Source organism: Pipistrellus kuhlii, unplaced genomic scaffold (genome assembly GCF_014108245.1).
Source record: "Pipistrellus kuhlii isolate mPipKuh1 unplaced genomic scaffold, mPipKuh1.p scaffold_m20_p_15, whole genome shotgun sequence".
NCBI lineage: Eukaryota > Metazoa > Chordata > Mammalia > Chiroptera > Vespertilionidae > Pipistrellus > Pipistrellus kuhlii.
In genome coordinates this window covers 9323186-9339932 of record NW_023425460.1, presented here as the reverse complement: position 1 = coordinate 9339932, position 16747 = coordinate 9323186, and the positions used below count along the sequence as shown (strand labels likewise).

Below are 16747 nucleotides of genomic sequence, written 5' to 3'. Positions count from 1 at the left end.
ATGCTCTGGTGGGGATCTGGCTCTTGGCTTCCGGGCTGCTGTTCCTTCTTGCCTGTCTGGAAGCAGCCATTGCCTAGACTTCTCCTTTGTCTTAGATTCTAATTTGGTTCAAGTACGTATGTTCCAACTAGAGCTGAAAACTAGGTGGGCTCTGAGAGCTGTTAAAAACATTTTTAGAGCGTGCATGTTCTTAGTCACTCTCCATAGTCTTCCTGAGTGTCCTTGTGGATGATGCTGAGTTCCATGTCAGGGAGGTAGCCTGGGTCCCCTCTGAGTTCCTCTGGAAGCCCAAGGGCTGGAACTGGAGAAAGTTATTTTTGTTTTAAAGCACTATGGAACACCACCAGTAGAGAATGACTGTGGGTGTTTGGGAGGAAACTTATTGAGGCACGGCAAGTATCACGTTAATCTCGTCCGAGAGCTATTTTTAAATGAGCTTTGAGGCTGTTTGTTTGATCATGTTACTGCTTTGGGTCTGAACTTGGTGGTGACAGTCTCACAAGAATGACATTGAGCTGCAGCAGTGTTGTTGTGGGGCAAGTGATCCTTAGGAGGCAAAGGAGAGGCTTCCAGTCTTGTCTGGAGGAGGATGAGGGACGGTTTCTTAAGGAGGGGACAGTCTGAGCTGTCTTGAAGGAGGAGGGGAGGGTTATTCTGTCTAGGCGGAAGAAACAATTTGAACAAAAAGAGAAGCACAAATCAGCCTCTTGTATTTCCAAATGCATCTAGCCTACCCCAAACTCTGCCTAGAATCCCCTCAGCCTCTTCATGCCACCTTGCCCAAGGACTTCCTGGGAACCCTGGCCTCTTCTGGGTGACTCACCTGCACATTTACCCTCTTGTGCCCAAGAGTGGCCGCCGTGTCCTTGAGCACCTGGGCCTCTCTGCCTCCTCAGGCGCTGCTAGCAGCCAGTGGAGTTCAGCTTGAATCCCATGTACCTGGGAAAGGCCCTCAGCCGGGGTTTCAAGATGTTACCGGTGAGCTCCTTATCCTCCCTGCTCTGCTCTGGCTTTCAGCTTCCGTGAGCCAGGCCACTCAGCAGATCTCTTCTCGTAGGGGAATGAAGTGTGTGCCTTGAACTTCTCCTCCAGGCTGGAACAACAAGGACCTGGGAAAAGAGTGATTTGGGATTCTGGGACAGTTGTAAGAAAAGCTCACATTTTGCTGATGCCCTGGGCAATGAGCAGGGCAAAGGCTACATGTGGGCACCAGGAATACGTACCCCAGGAAAGGAGAGTGGAAGTTAAATGAAGAAGATGAGTGGCGAGCTTCTTGGAGAGAGAGATTAATCTGCTCCCAGGAAGGGTGTTAGACTGAGGTTATTATTGTAAATTCTGGAGGAAATGCTTGGGTTGGGACTATCCTTGTGGAGCCGCAGGTGGAGACCCAGGCTCTTTCCGGCCTGATAAGCGCTCCCTACCAACTCCCAGGCCTTGGTGTGGTGGTTCTGTGACATTGGACTCGTAACACTGTCATGCCAGGAGGCACTAGCGGGAAGTTCTGGAAACGGCAGGAATTCTGGAGGAGAACTGAAGGAGAGGCTTTTAGACCCGGAAGAAACCTCAGGGCCCATCGAGTTCACTCCTGTCTTCACAATGGAGGAAACGGGTGGAAAATTACTTGCTTCCTCAAGGCCACACTGAGTCAGCGGCAGAGTTGAGTCCATATAAAACACTGTTGCTATGGTTCTTACAACTTCGGTCGTACCAGAGGATTTCTCATATACTCCACCACCCCATGTTAGTTCCTTATTGTGGGGTATGAGTAAGCAAGGACTCTGTACATTTGCCCGCGATGGAAAGCTGTCCACGCTCTGCTGGAACCATGCCACTGTGGTAGGCAGTTAAACAAACAGCAAGGACGACAGGCCAGGTTCAGAAGGTCACCAGGGTGGAATGGGCAAAACTGGGGAAATAAGGACTTCCCCCCCACAGTAAGCTTTCCTCCCCTCGCACATTGTTGGTCATGTTGGTTAGACCTCCTTAGAGGGGGAACGAGCAAGGGGGCTGGAGAATAGCCCTTACACGTGAAGTCCTCAAGACAACGAGGTTCTGACCCCAATCAAATACATCGAGGCCTCATTTGTGTTTCAGCTGCAGGCCCAGAAAAGCAGCAAAACCAGACAAGCCATGGCTGACGTCAGGACCAGCTGTATTGATTAACCCCTTCCCTGATGTTGACCAATCAGTGAAGATCATGACCCTAAAAGGACACACCTGGAAAGCTGATGAATATTCTATTGAGATCTTCCCTAACATCCCACCCTGACAGCCTGTAGGACAGCAGACACTGTCTGTGGAGCACACCTGGGCCTGCGCCTTTCCCACCCCTCACTCCCTGTATGTCTTCCTTTCCTCTCTCCCCCAAGTTCCATGGGCCCTTCTTTGGCTTCTGTAACTTGTTTCCTGAGCCCATTCTTCTACAGCTCGCTCCTACCTCTGTGACTTTCTAAATAAATGTTCTCTTAAAAATTTGAGTCTTGGCTCTGCATTCTTTCTCAGGTAAAACTCAAGTACCGAGGTTGCTGAACCGAGATCTCATACCTGGCGCTGTTTTCCCCACTGACACCACCACCGACCTCCAAATGCCCTCAGCTCTCGGTTGGGCCTAAAGTTGCCTTTAACAGGAAGAACCAGACTCTGGTAGAAAGAACACGGGTCTGCTGCCAGCAGGATCTCAAACCCAGTGGAGAAATGAAATGAAAGGGCCCAGAGGGTCCTAAAATAAAGGAGACAACAGCCTTTGGAGGGTTTGTTGCAAACTGTTATAATTAAAGTGCGGAAGGCAGAGGGGTTCCGGGCAGGCCTCAGCTTCAGAGGCACAGTCCTGGAGGGGGATGGCACCTGCAGGGAACGTGAACTCAATCACTGCTGTTCGCTAGAGCTGCGGTGGAGTCTTCTTATGCAGCCCGAGAGCAAAAGAAGGGAGAGCCAGCAAGCAGCTGCATTCGATCCCACATCTTGCTGCATTCCCACTGTGACGTCACCTCCCTGGAGCAGGCCTCAGGCCAAGCTGGGGCTGGGCACAGACCCTTCCTCCGCCCCAGCTGCCTGCCAGCTCAGGGCGGCCCAGCCATCCTCACCGTCATTCACCATAGACTTCCTTTTGCTGCCAAGAGGTTTTCCCCAATTTGTAGCTTAAAAGCACCAGCAGGAGAAAAAGCAAGGAATGTTCTTGTTAATATAAATCCACAGCAGAAATGAGTCAAGAACTGGGTGTTTCTCAGGGAATGTCCCGCATTCTTTATGCTTGGATGGGTAGTGCAGTTGAAGGTGCCAAACATCTGAGTGTTTAGGACTACTTCATGTTTTTGAGAAGCAATAGGGAGGGTCACTGGGCAGAATCGGAGCCCAGAATCAGGGAAGGAAGGAGAGGGGAAACGGGTTGAATCCTGACATCATTCCCAAAGGAAGGCAGCACTACTTCCAGCAGCAGCAGCAGGAAGGCCTGTGCCAGGCTCTGCTTGAGCGGCAGGGTAGTGGGGTAAGGAGGCGGCCCCTCTGGCTGCTTTGGGTTACTGTTTGGGCAAAGCAAAGTCCCAGGCGGTGTCCTGTGCACACTTCCACATGGCCTGCACCAGGCGGGTGAAGCCCATGTCTTTGGGCTTCTCCAGGCCTCTCATCAACCGCTGCTTCATGATGGAAACAAACTCCTTATTGCTCAGCTCCCCGTTGCCTAGAGGAAGAGGCAAACACAACAGGCGTAATAGGAGGCCTTGGAACAAAGACAGAAATCCCATTGTTCACAATGTGAGTTGTAAAACCCAGGACTGTCACAGCCAAATTCCATTCTATTGACCTGAAATGAACTGTTTTGTTTGTGATGTTTCTGGCTGCATGCAGCTGTGACAGGTTAGTGTGACAGAAGTTAAATGTCAGGTCCTATGCTACATGGTGTGAATAAGGTAAGGTGACCAGACATCCCGCTTTTCAACAATTTGTCCCGCGTCACCAATCGAGATTGTTTTAAAACGCCATGGGACTCGGGACAAATTGTTGAAAATCGGGAATGTCCTGCCAAAAGCGGGACGTCTGGTCACCTTAGAAGCAGGAGACAAATAAACCTTTGTCCCTTGAAATACTCAGAGGTTGTGGGAGAGACAAACACAGGATCTCAGCTGCGTGGTAAATGCCATAATGGGGTAAAGGATGCTTTAGGGGCAAAGAGGGAGACTCTCCAACCCAAGCTGGAGGTGGTACAACTACAAATCAGCAAAGCTTTCTTGGTGGAGACTCTTAAGTTGAATCCCAAAAGATTAACAGGAATTGGCCAAGTAAAGGAGAGTGAGAGGGAAAGCATTTCAGGTATGGTAATAGCATCAGCAAAGGCACAGCAGGGAGCAGCAAGCTGATGGAGCTCCTGGTAGGTGTTGCTGGACTTTCAGGGCAAGCAAACTAAAGAGGCGGGCAGGAGACAGGCCCCCACGGATCTTGTATTTTCATTAAAGGGTTTGCACTTTATCTTCTGTGTGGTAGAGCGCCAGGAAAGGACTGGAAGCAGGGGCGTGGAGTGCAGTTAGATTTCCATTTGGAGGGGTTTTTCTGGCTGAATATATGGGACGGGACCAGAGAGGGCACAACTGGAGTATAGAGTCATTTAGGAGATTGTTACCATACTCCAGATGAGAGATGAGGGTTGTTCGTGGTGAAAACCAAAATCACCATCTGGCTTTGGGTTGAGCCCATTTTCTCAAGGATTTCCATCTACCCTCTCCTATGGCAGACGCTCAGGTCTGGAAGAGAACTTGGAGAGCATCTGGTTTCACCAAAGGTCACCTCTCAAGTCACACGGAACAGTAACCACTCCTACAGTAGGAGGCAGTTACCCTTTGACTAGATGCCCAGGACTAAATGTCTACCTTACTGGGGGTGATGAAGCAACAGGAAACCAGTGAACAGACCTCTCTACTAGTGACCGGTCTGGGAAGAGAGTGCAAAGAGGGACTAAATGGTTTACTTTTGTACAGAGTACCTGAACACCTGAACAGCCTGTTTGTGGCTGAAGAGAGCATGGACAACCACAGAGACACCCAGAGATACCTCACAGCAAGATTAGACAGACAAAAACAGGCAAACTAGTCTAAGGTGCTGTAAGCCAGGAGAGTGGCTGCCCCTGGGAGTGGAAGTGACTGGAAGGCAGCAGCCTCTGTGGTCCAAGTATGTGATGTATCTGGACAATGTTACATAGGTATGTTCAGCTTTTAAAAATTCATCTATCTGCCCGGCAGGTGTGGCTCAGTGGCTGATGGTCATGATTTGATTCCAGTACCAGTACCATGATTTGATTGCAGTACCAGATGGTCATGATTTGATTCCAGAGCAGGACACACGCCCAGGTTTCAGGCTCATCTCCAGTAGGAGGTATGCAGGAGGCAGCTGACCAAGGATTTTCTCTCATCATTGATGTTTTTATCTCTCCCCCTCCTTTCCTCTCTGAGATCAATAAAAATATATTATAAAAAATCTTTGGACAGTTTATCTCTCTATAGTAATGCTATTCACTAGAACTCTCTTCAATGAGGTTCAATGTTTTTTAAATCAGAGCTATTCAATACAGTAGCCACTGGCCACCTGTGGCTACTAAGCACTTGAAATGTAGCTAACGAGACCGGAAAAACAGTTTTAGAGTGCATTCGATTTTAATTAATTTAAATTAAATAGCCATATGTAACTAGTGGTATCATACTGGACAGCGCTAGCTAGAGGACAGGCCATTTCCCTGTCCTAGCTCTGGGACTTCCTTTGTTGTGATTGCCAGTGGTAGATTTAAATAACTTGAGCTCAACTTAATAACAAATAAGTTAATGAGATGATGTGTAGAGTACTATGTGAAGTCCTGCATATGTGGGGTTTCTAAAGGTGAACAGCACTTGTAATTAACCTTAAAAGTTCACAATTTAGTAGGGAAGCAAGGCCACATATAGAGAGATAGAGTGTAACATGTAGTAACATGGATAAATTGAGTCAAGTTAAAGATGAAAAAAAAAAAAGATTTTCATTTTGCTGGGACCACAACAGAAGATTTCACATAGGCAGATGCTCCTGGGCTGATTCTTGAATTCCTGTAGCTTTGCTTCCTGAAGGAAGACGAACAATGAACCTTGGCTAGGAGACCAGCAATGGAGGGGAGACAGGATAGAGGGGGCATCACTGAGCTCTGACTAGGATCCTGGTTTTGCTGTCTGCTATTACCTTTGTGATCCTGGGAAAGTTACCCAACCTACCTGAGTCTCTCAGCTTCCTGGCCTGTAAAATGTGGTTAGTAACAATCCCATGTCAGAGGATTAAATGAGCAGCTTAGCGCAGTAAGCATGGAAAAAGTGTGAGCCTCCATTGTGAATATTGGTAGCATTATTGTGTCAACTAACAGAGCTGAGAATGCTAGTGCAGAAGCGGAATCTATTAAAGGACTTCCTACAGAGTGGTCACAGACACCCAGATGGCTGCAGGCTGGGCGCCAGGATGGAGTGCGGATGACTGGAATGCCCTGGGAGGTGGAGACACAGCATCATCTCCCTAGACATTCAGGTCCTCGATGCTCTCAATCTACTAAGCAGCAAGCTGGTCCAATACTTTCGTTTCTATTTTTTTTTTAAGCTTTTATATTTAAGTTTATTCTTTATTTAGCTTTTAAAAACACTTCTACAGTTGAATTGTTTCCATTTTTAAGGTTCTAATGGTCATAGGTAATTTAGAACTATTGCAAATTGGACTTTCAGGAAGAACTGGAAAACAGAAATCAGGACCAGAGGCTGTATTTCTCAGTGTCATGATGCTGAGGGCTGAACTACTGATGTGGGGAAGGGGCAGGCTAAGGAGGTGTGGGCTACTGCCTGCAGCTGTCTGCAAGGCTCCATTCCGAACTGTGTCCCCTCCAAGGGCAGTCCGCTGAGTCCTTCCGCCCGACTCCAGAGGGCCCCACTCACCGTCACAGTCAAAGAGCGCAAACACCACATCACACACGTGGTCTGAGAGCTCCACTTTAGCCACTGTCCTGGCCACCTGCTGCATGGTCACTGAGGAAGAAAGGAAGATGCTAAATTAGCACAGCAGAGGGACTTGCATTTGCTTTCTCTAAATGAAGTGGATAAAACTACTCAGTCATAATAAAGAGTTTTCAACTGTATTTAAGAAAATGATAATTTAGTTTTTAATCCAGAACACGATAACAAAAGTAAAGAAAATACCTGGTAGCAAAAAGAAGGGGAGGTGGGGACTGAGGAGGCTCTCCCTTCGGTTCCTGACTGACAGCAAGGACCTGCATGGATGAGCTCCTGGCCCCTCCTCCCTCCCCACAGGAGTCTCGTCCTTTCTAACTCACACCTGGGGAGAAGGGGTGGCCTATCTCACTAGTTCAGGGTGTAACCTTTTTTGTTTTTGTCTTTTTCCGATCTCCAAAAAATCTTTCTTTCATGCCATTTTCTCGTTTTCTGACGTTTACTGTTAAACACTAGCAATCACGTGAGAAGTGTGTTCTTATGAAAAACAAGCCAGGAAGGACTAGGCAGTTTCCACTGCCTTTTATCCCATTTATCGAGATCTACCTACATCTATAAATCTTATATATTCATTAACTATGCTATTGCTTCTAGACATACTCCTAAGTGAGGTAAAACATGGAGGAAAGGAAAGAATTAATTTATACTTACCCAGAAGCAATGTGAACTTACACTAGGGTCGTGTGCCTTCTCTGCCTGTGTAATCCCTGTAGCTTCAGAGAAGCCACTTGTTCCTGCATTTGCTCTTTCCCTTCACCTCTGTCACCTCCGCTATTCAGTGCAGGTACAAAAGCCAGAGCAATGCTGAGGAGCGGGGATGCAGGGGGAAGGCTGGGCTTGAAGTCACAAGACCTGAGCTCCAGTCCTGGCTCCACCACCAGCACTCTGTGTGAATGGAGGAGCTTAACCTTTTTAGATTTAGTTTTTTCATCCAAATGAGGGAATGTCACAAGATAACTGCTGAGGTGGTTTAGTGTGCAAATAGAGTTCATTGGTGTTTTCTAGGATCTGAGGGTAGGCCGGGGTGGAGGTATGCAGATATAGCTGAGGATCTCTGTGGCAAAGGGTGAGGAAAGGTAATATTAGCCACAAGCCAGGCTGCACCTTCGTGTTCAAAGCCTCTGGCTTGCGCGCACTCGGCTGCTCAGGAGGGTGGGAAGCGCCAGCTTCTTCCTCCGTGCAGCTCGGGGTTACTATTCAGCCTGCCCTCTCTCTGATGTGAGTTAGGGTGGAGGAATCAATGCCCCTTGGAAAGAAAGGATTTAAGCAAAAAACCCTGTGGTGGTGGATGCCCATGGGCTGTGGTAACTGCTGAAAGGGGAGCTGGGCCCCTCACGCCTGCACAAGTTGCAGGGTTAGAAACAGCCTCTTGGGTCTAGACGTTCGATTTCGTCCGCTGGCCCAGGAAGCACGGGTTCCTGGTAACTCAGCTCGCTGCCCAGGGAAGGAACAGAAATCATAGGCCAGTGATAATGGGGAGAGTAACTAGATAGAGAACTAAAATGGTAACAGCTGGCTATTATACTGTACTTCTCAGGTGGAAACTAGACTCAGGAAATTCAGTTCGCCTCAGAAGACGGCGCAGTGAAAACACTGGATGCTCTCAAACTGTGATCGCCCCCATGGCTACAGAAATGTGTTCTGAGAAGTAGATCAAGACTTCTGTGTCCGTGTATTACATAAACACGAACGCTTTTTTTTTTTTTAAATCAATCTTTATTGTTCATATTGTTACAAAGGTTCCTCATTTCTTCCCCCCTCCACCAGGTTCCCACCCCACCCTCCGCCCCCTCCCCATCCCCCATTGTCCTCATTTATAGGTGGTTTATGTTCAGTCTCTTCCTCCCTCCCTTTCCCCGATAGTAAATCCCTTTTCAGATAGTAAATCAGTTACTTAGCATTTTCTCATATCAATAATACCACCACATGCCCAATGATACACTTCACACAAAAGACATTTCCAAATAGGTCAACCAGCCTCATCCAGGCCCCACCCAAGGCACTCACAGATCAACACCCCAGCCCTATACTAACTCAACACATCCAGATCTAAGCCTTCATCACTTGATTCAGCAGACCCTCAAGTTTTCACAAAAGTTTCCAGCCATGTCTGAGAGGCAGCCGTGGGGCAGGGGCAGGCGAGGAGCAAGCTGTTCCGGGCCTGGCTGCTCCGGGCCCGGCTGCCCCGGGCCCGGCCACTCTGAGTCTGGCTGCTCCCAGCCTGGATGCTCCGGGCTTGGCTACTGCTGTTCTGGACCTGGCTGCTCCCAACCCGGCTACTGCTGTTCTGGACCTGGCTGCTCCCTGGCTTCTCTGGGTCCGGCCACTCCGGGTCTGGGTATTCCTGGACTGGCCACCCTGGGCTTGGCTGCCTCCGCCTCAGGCCTGGCTGCCACTGCCCCAGGTCTGGCTGCTCCAGTGCTGGCTGTTGTTGCTCTGGTTCTGGCTGCTGCTGCTCTGGGGCCTGGCTGTTGCTGCTCCGGGCCCGGTTGCCATTGCTTTGTGCCTGGGCACTCTAGGCCTGGCCGCCGCTGTTCCAACATTCTGTCCTTTTTTTTTTTTAAACGCATTTATGTTGCAATGTTGGCTGGTGAGTTGAGTTCTGACTTAGTCTTTGATTTTTCAAGATCTTCTTTGTATTCTTTCTTAAGTAATTTTACTGTCTTTTGCTTTCACTTGATTTCTTCACATTGAGAACTTTGGTTTCTTCCTCCTTGTCCTGGGAGCTCAGCAGGTTGGCCTGTGGCACCCCTTTGTTCTCCGCTGGCTCACGTGCTGCTCCAGCCTGCTGCCAGGGTCGGCGCCGCCCAGGAAGCAGCCCCCGGCCTTGGCTCCGTTGCCTGCGCTCAGAGGTCCTTGGCTCCGTTGCCCGCGCTCAGAGGTCGATGGCTCGGGGGCACCCCCCCCCCCGCCCTGGGGGCCCCGTCGCCCGGCTCCCTGCCGGCGCCCGGCTGGCTGGTGCCCGGCTGGCTGGTGTCCGGCAGGGGCTCCTGCTCCCTGTCGCATTCCTCCAGTCTGGAGCTTTTTTTTTTTCTCCTTCCTGCTAGGGGAGTCTAGGATCAGAGTCAACGGACTGTCCTCTGTGCGCAGTGCGCGTGACTCTGGGGGCTCTGCTTTTCGCCACTCCCCTGGGATTCCGCCTCACAGCCCCGTCTCCCCCTGCCCGAGCCTGGGTCCCCAGGGTCTGGTCCAGGACTGGGGTTCAGAGCAGTCCGGACTGAGGCTCAGCGCCGCCGGAGGCTTTGTTTCTTCCAGCTAGTAGGGGTGTCGAACTCAATCAGAGAAGGGGCCAAAATCTAAAATCCAGCCTAAATCGCAGGCCGAATGGTTTACTGAACAGTCATAAACTGTCATTGTGATGGAAATGCAGCGGAGTGCAGTGATGACAGCGCGGTGCGGGCCACATTGCAAGGCCTGGCGGGACGGATTTGGCCCGCGGGCCTTGTGTTTGACACATGTGACTAGGGTAATCCAGCATCAGAGTCAACATTCAGTCCTCTGCGCGCAAAGTGCGCGCGACTCCGGGGGCCTTGCTTTTCGCTGTTCGCTTGGGATTCCGCCTCACAGCCCCGTCTCTCCCACCGGAGCCTGGGTTCCCAGGGTCTGGCTCATAACTGGGGGTCAGTGCTGCCGGTTCGGGGGTTCAGCCCAGGCTGGGGGTTTTATTTCCTTCCTGCTAGGGAACGCCAAGCAGCACCCAGCCCTCTCCTCCTCTTCGGCTGCGACCTCTCCGCGCGCGTGCATGCGAGCGTGCAGCATGTCTCTGTACCTTAGACTTTTTTTCAGCTCCTCTGATTTTCCTTCTGGTTTTCTCTTTCCTTCTTGTTGTAAAATTTTCAGTTAGTCGACTACCTGTAGCTCTGGGCGATGTCCACTCTACATTTTAGTTGTATTCCATTGAAATTGTTGTGTGCTGCTGCGGTTAGGTGTCTACCTGAGCAGCCATCTTGGATCCTCCCTCAACACGAACGCTTTTTGTTAACCATCCCTTTTTCTGCATTTCACATCAATCTCTCACTCTGTCATAACTAAGTATCCTTTTTCTCTTCCCCAGTTCCTCCATTCTCGAAGGGCAGAGTGCCTACTGCCGATTCCTCTTGGTATTGCGCATGCCCACCCTTCTGCCCATGAAGATGGGCCTTTCCTCTAAAAAACCGTGAACTAAAACAGTATCTAAGGATGTCAGTGCAAGCTCTTGAGAACTGTCAGTGAAAGCTCATGAAAGTATTACGTGGCTGTGGGAGAGGGACCTCTGGAGGCACCAGCAGGAAGGCCTCATCACAAACGCCATCCTGTGACAGTACAGCTACAGATTATCCTCCATCTCACATGGAGGGCTCCGACACCACGGTGCTGCAGGGGAAAGCCCAGGGCTGCTAAGGCATCGCAACCCGAAGCACTGGGAAGGTACCAGTCAGCAAATAGCCTGGGGGAGGTGCCTTCCACAGGCCCCAGGATATGAATCAGAGCACAGGAGGAAACAAACATTTAGCTAGCTGGTGAGCTGTCAAGCCGGGAGTGCTGGGGACAAGTGGGATGACAGCAGATTAGAGCCAAGCACTCGACAGCTGGTCCTGAGAGTTGGCTCATTCATATTTGCTTCCACATCCCTGAATAAATCACTAAGTCGTAATTAAATCACAGTAAGCAGAACTCCCCACCTTCCCCTGCAGAAGCGACTTCCCCATGCAGACCAGCTGTTGGTAGTGGAGTCTGATTGATGGCTGAAATTCCAGTTTCCAATCTCAAAGATGTGTACATGGAGCATGAAATCACCCCGGAGAAAGCTTAGGTTTCCAAGGCCTATGTACTCCTTTTGTACAAACTTGGCCCAGCTGCCTGAATAATAGATGGACATAAGATTGGTGATTTCTACTAGATTGGGACAGGGGAGAATTTGAAGAAGTGGGCTCAACTGGCACTAAAAAATGTGGTACCATCTGGCCTTCCAAAAAGTCCAAACAGAATCTGAGTAGTGCCAAGTTCCAAGTTACTCTCTGCCATGTTCCATGGCTGGACAATTCAACAGTAGAGAGAAACACACAGTGAATTTGTGTGAAGCAATTCTATATAATAAATTCTAACATGCAAATTGTCCGAATGGCGGGACAATCGGTCGCTATGATACCCACTGACCACCAGAGGACAGACGCTCAGTGCAGGAGCTGCCCCCTGGTGGTCAGTGTGCATCATAGCCAGAAGCCAGACTCGGCTGGCGAGTGCAGCAGTGGTGGCAGGAGCTTCTCCTGCCTCGGCTGCAGGCAGGTGGTAAGGAGTAAAGGGTCCAGGACTGCAAGAGGGTGCAGGCCGGGCTGAGGGACCCCCACCCTCCCAGTGCATGAAATTCTGGGCACCAGGCCTCTAGCATTACATAAAACTATTTACCACAGTAGCCAACAGAAGAAAGGAGGAGAGTTCTGAAGTGACAAGAGCCCACATAGCCACATGGAATCAGAGAGAATCTTAGAATTGGAAAACACCTCAGAGGAAAGGTGAAATCCAGAGAGGTTAAATGACTTGCCCTGGGTCACAATGCTAGCTGGTAACAGCTGGGTCTAGGATCTAGGTCTCCTGACCTCCAACCTAATGACCTTTCCCCTACACACACACTGGGTCTACATGACAGTACTATTCTCCTCAATGACTATTGCCCTAAACAAGAGAAGGAGCTCCGAGGAGAGAAAAGCCAAATTGGGAAATCCTGAGTGTAGTGAGGAGGGGTGAATAGCTGAGGATTGTGAGGAGGCAGCTTTGCAGTGTGACCACAGATACATCCAGTGGAAGACGTAGCATTCCCTTGTAGCTTACTGACAATTTCACAGACAACTTAAAAGGTTTATTAAACTGCAACCCAATGAAAAGCATGTGAAATAAAGGCGGCCCCGGGAGCGTTTCCCACCGCTGTCTCTGAGGCAGACACAGCGATGGGCAGCATGACCCAGTTAGGAGCTGCCCGCCTCCTCCTACGCAGAGGTGTTCAGAGGGGTGATATGCCAAGTTGGGCTGACAGTCTCTAGCTGTGTGGCCATATGATTATTTCTGCAGTGGAGAGAACCAAGAGCTGGCTTGTGACTGACAAGGTTACATGAGGGGAGACGTTGCTGCTTCAGCCCTGGAAAGGCGTATGATGCAGATGTCTTAGTTTCTTCAGCCCAAACCTAGATGGCTTTGCGGGGAGGGGTGGGGAGAGAAGGAAGGATTTTCACTTAACGGGTATCTGCCTTTCTCTTTATTTTTTAACATATATATTATTTATTTCAGAGAGAGAAAGAGAAAGAGAGAAAGAGAGAGAGAGAGCGCGAAACATCAATGATGAGAGAGAATCATCAATCAGCTGACTTCTGCATGCTTCCTACCAGGGATCCAGCCTGAAACCCGGGCATGTGCTCTGACTGGGAATCGAACCGTGACCTTCTGATTCATAGGTCAATGCCAAACTGGCCAGGCGGTCCTTTATTTTTTTATCTTCTTCTTCCAGGATACTTTGGCTAATGGAACACACAGGTGATTTGGGGGTGGGGTAGAAGATAGCATTTAGGAGAACCAGCAATGCAGGAAGCCAGGAGGAATATGGCATACTGAGGATGACAACTGTAACAGCCCTTGGTCTGCACGGTGCTTTCGACCACAGGCAGGGCGTCCCTCTGTGCTCAGCTGCCCATGGTGAGGGAGGTCCTGGCTCCTAAACACTGTACGTGCTGAGGAGGAAACCTGCAGTCAGGTTTCTAAACCTCAGAGCTGATGCTTCAATGGGCTTACTTGCTTAGCACCATTAGGTAGTCAGTGATTCCAGCTGACACCAAGATCAAGAGGGCGATCCAATTGAGTGGAGAAATCATACGTGCCATTAAAATTGAGAAACACACAGAAGAAACATCAGACATATTAACAACCCATCCGAATAGGCTGTATTGGGTAGGAGGGACATTTGGGATCTGAATCCTAAGGACTGAAAAGAATGCTCCAGTTGTGGGCATGCATGGCATTGGGTGACATGGACTGGGATGGGGGAATCAGCTTGATTAAGTACTGAAAGCAGGAGGGGATGTTAATGCCTGGCTGGAGCTAGAACAGGTGCAGGAGACAGGATGGGGCTGGAGAGAGGGCACATGAGACGGTTAGAATAGATTTGACAGAGGCTAGTCAAGTTTCCTTGTAAGAACACCTTCATAATGACGCCAGGTCTTGTTTGGAGACCAATTTCCCATATTAATTTGCTTTCACTCCTAGACTCTTTAAAATTTCATTCTTTTTATTTTAAAAAGTTATTTTCCATTAAGCAATATATTCTCCTGTTTTAAAATTCAAATGGTACAAAAGGGTTATTAAAGTCTCCCTCCCCACCTTCACTCCAGTTGTCACCTGGTCATCCTGAGGCAACCAGTATCTCCAGTTTCCCCAGAAATAGTTTATGGATATAAAATGAAATATTTAGTCATTCTCACAAAAATGGTAGTATACCAAAATATGTAGCTTTACTCATTTAATAACATATCTGAGAAATAATTTCATACCAGTTCATAAGTAGTTCCATTAAGAAGTATTTTTGATTTTTTTTTTTTTTTGAGAGAGAGAGAAAGAGAGAGGGAGAGGTAAAGAGAGAGAGAAAAACACCAATGTGAGAGGGAAACATCCAATGGTTGTGATCAAACTTGCAACCTCAGTATGTGCCTGACCAGGAATTGAACCTGTGACCTTTTGGTGAGGGATGATGCTCAACCAACTGAGCCACATGGGTGGGCTAGGACAACAGTTCCCTTTTAACAGCTGCATGGTATTTTACCAACAGGATGTATTATTATTTATTTCACCAATTTTTAGTTTATTCTAACCTCAATCTTGAAGAGGAAGTACTTTTTATCTCCCCTTTTAAAAAATTACTTCCTTCATGGTCTATAATTGTCAACTTCAACAGAGTCTGAATCTCTGACAGCTAAAGTAAGAGCAACTGACATATTTAAAGTCAGTTTGCTGAAGTTAGATGAAGGCTAAATACTCTTCACATTTATAAGTGTCTTATGAAAGCTTCAGAAGCTTTGGAGAGTAGTAAACCTTGAAATCCCCAAAGAAGCAGTATTTGCAATAAATACTAAATCACTCTGCTTCCCCACTTGGAGTAATTCCTTTTTGATCATTTTCTCTGTAGGAGGTAATGTTGGCAGATTTTGTCCCTGCTTATCTATTTATGTGGATGTTTTGACAGTTTACCCCACCCTCAGCCTCTTCTCTCTCCCACTGGTAATCACGAATCCCCGAAGCAGTTCACTCTTTCTCCCCAAGATCGTTTATAAATCTTTACTAAAACAGTATATTCAAAGCAATACAGTTAAGTCAGAATCAATCTTTAGAATTGCTAAGCGACTTTAAATGTGAGGAAATAAACCAGGTCTCTACAGAGAAAATGCCCCATAAACAAAACATTTCTTGCAGAATTTGAGCTTTCTTGTCTACATCATGAATAATTTTACTTTGAAAATGGATGACTTTGTCATTTTTATAAAATCTTTGTAAAAATGTTTTCTTTCATTTTTTTTAAAACAACCACACACACACACACACACACACACACACACACACACACACACACACTGATTTCAGAGAGAGGAAGGGAGAGGGAGAGATAGAAACATCAACGATGAGAAAGAAGCATTGATCGACTGCCTCCTGCAGACCTACTGGGGACTGAGCCTGTAACCCAGGCATGTGCCCTGACCAGGAATCAAACTATGACCTCCTGGTTCATGGGTCGATGCTCAACCACTGATCTACATGGCCAAGCTGACTTTGTCATGCATGAATGGAATCCTAGCAAACATTCTTCTTCAGATATAAATGTTTTTACAAAATGAAATGATGAACTGAAGAACTGGGGCATGCCTCCCATAAACTTTAAAAGAATTAATAAAATGGAAACTTTCCCCCCAAAAACTTCTTCCCCACACATCCTTATGGCATCCCTGCCTCCTGCCTTTATGCTATGGCTGTCTTGCGGGGTACTCTCCCATACTCTTACTGTGAATTTCCCCCCATTTCTGCCTTCACATATAAGCACTGCATCCCCTGTATCATCTTGTGGGTTCTTCTAGCAGAGGCGTACCACGTACCAAAGAGAACAGTGGCCTGGGAGGCAGTGAGCCTGAATCTCATTACATCACATTAGTGTGATTTGAGCAAGTCACTTCCTTCATGTGTAAATGAAGAGGTTAAAAGTAATAAAGTAGAGGTTTATGATTTCTAAGCTCAATTTCAGCCTTAAATATTCTGACAGCCATGTTGTTATTTTTATTTAAAATTTTATTTTCATTTTCTTGATTTTAGAGAGAGGGAGGGAGATGGAGAAACATCGATGAGAGAGAAACGTGAATCAGCTGCCTCCTGCAAGCCCCCTACTGGGGATCAAGCCTGCAAGCCCAGGCATGTGCTTTGGGAATCAAACCAGCAATGTCTTGGTGTATGTGATGAGGCTCAACCAACTGAACCACACTAGCTAGGATGCCATGTTATTTTTACACTAGAGGCCTGGTACATGAGATTTGTGAACTGGAGGAAGGGGAGGGTAAGGGAGTCCCTCTCCTCCTTCCTGCCTGTCTGCAGTGGAGGCGGGAGAGGCTCCCACCACCACTGCTGTGCTTGCCAACCATGAGCCTGGCCTCTGGCTGAGCAGTGCTCCCCCTATGAGAGTGCACTGACCACCAGGGGGCAGCTCCTGCCGTTGAGCATCTGCTCTCTGGTGGTCAGTGCACGTCACA

At 48.3% G+C, this 16747-nt stretch overlaps 1 protein-coding gene across 6 annotated transcripts in view; it reads right to left on the bottom strand.

Moving 5' to 3' along the window:
- Positions 1-2746: 2746 nt before the first annotated feature.
- The window catches only part of MICU1 (mitochondrial calcium uptake 1), a 142950-nt gene continuing 128949 nt past the window's right edge, over positions 2747-16747 (bottom strand). For 5 of the 6 annotated variants that reach the window (XM_045581739.1, XM_045581742.1, XM_036437778.2 and 2 more), the window contains 2 exons: positions 6927-7016; positions 2747-3676 (listed from right to left, as the gene is read on the bottom strand). In XM_045581739.1, the coding sequence (XP_045437695.1) occupies positions 3516-3676; positions 6927-7016 (251 nt within the window). In that variant the 3' untranslated portion in view covers positions 2747-3515. Of the gene's footprint in view, positions 3677-5971; positions 6078-6926; positions 7017-16747 lie in introns of those variants that run through there. The other variant, XM_045581741.1, reaches the window with a different exon arrangement.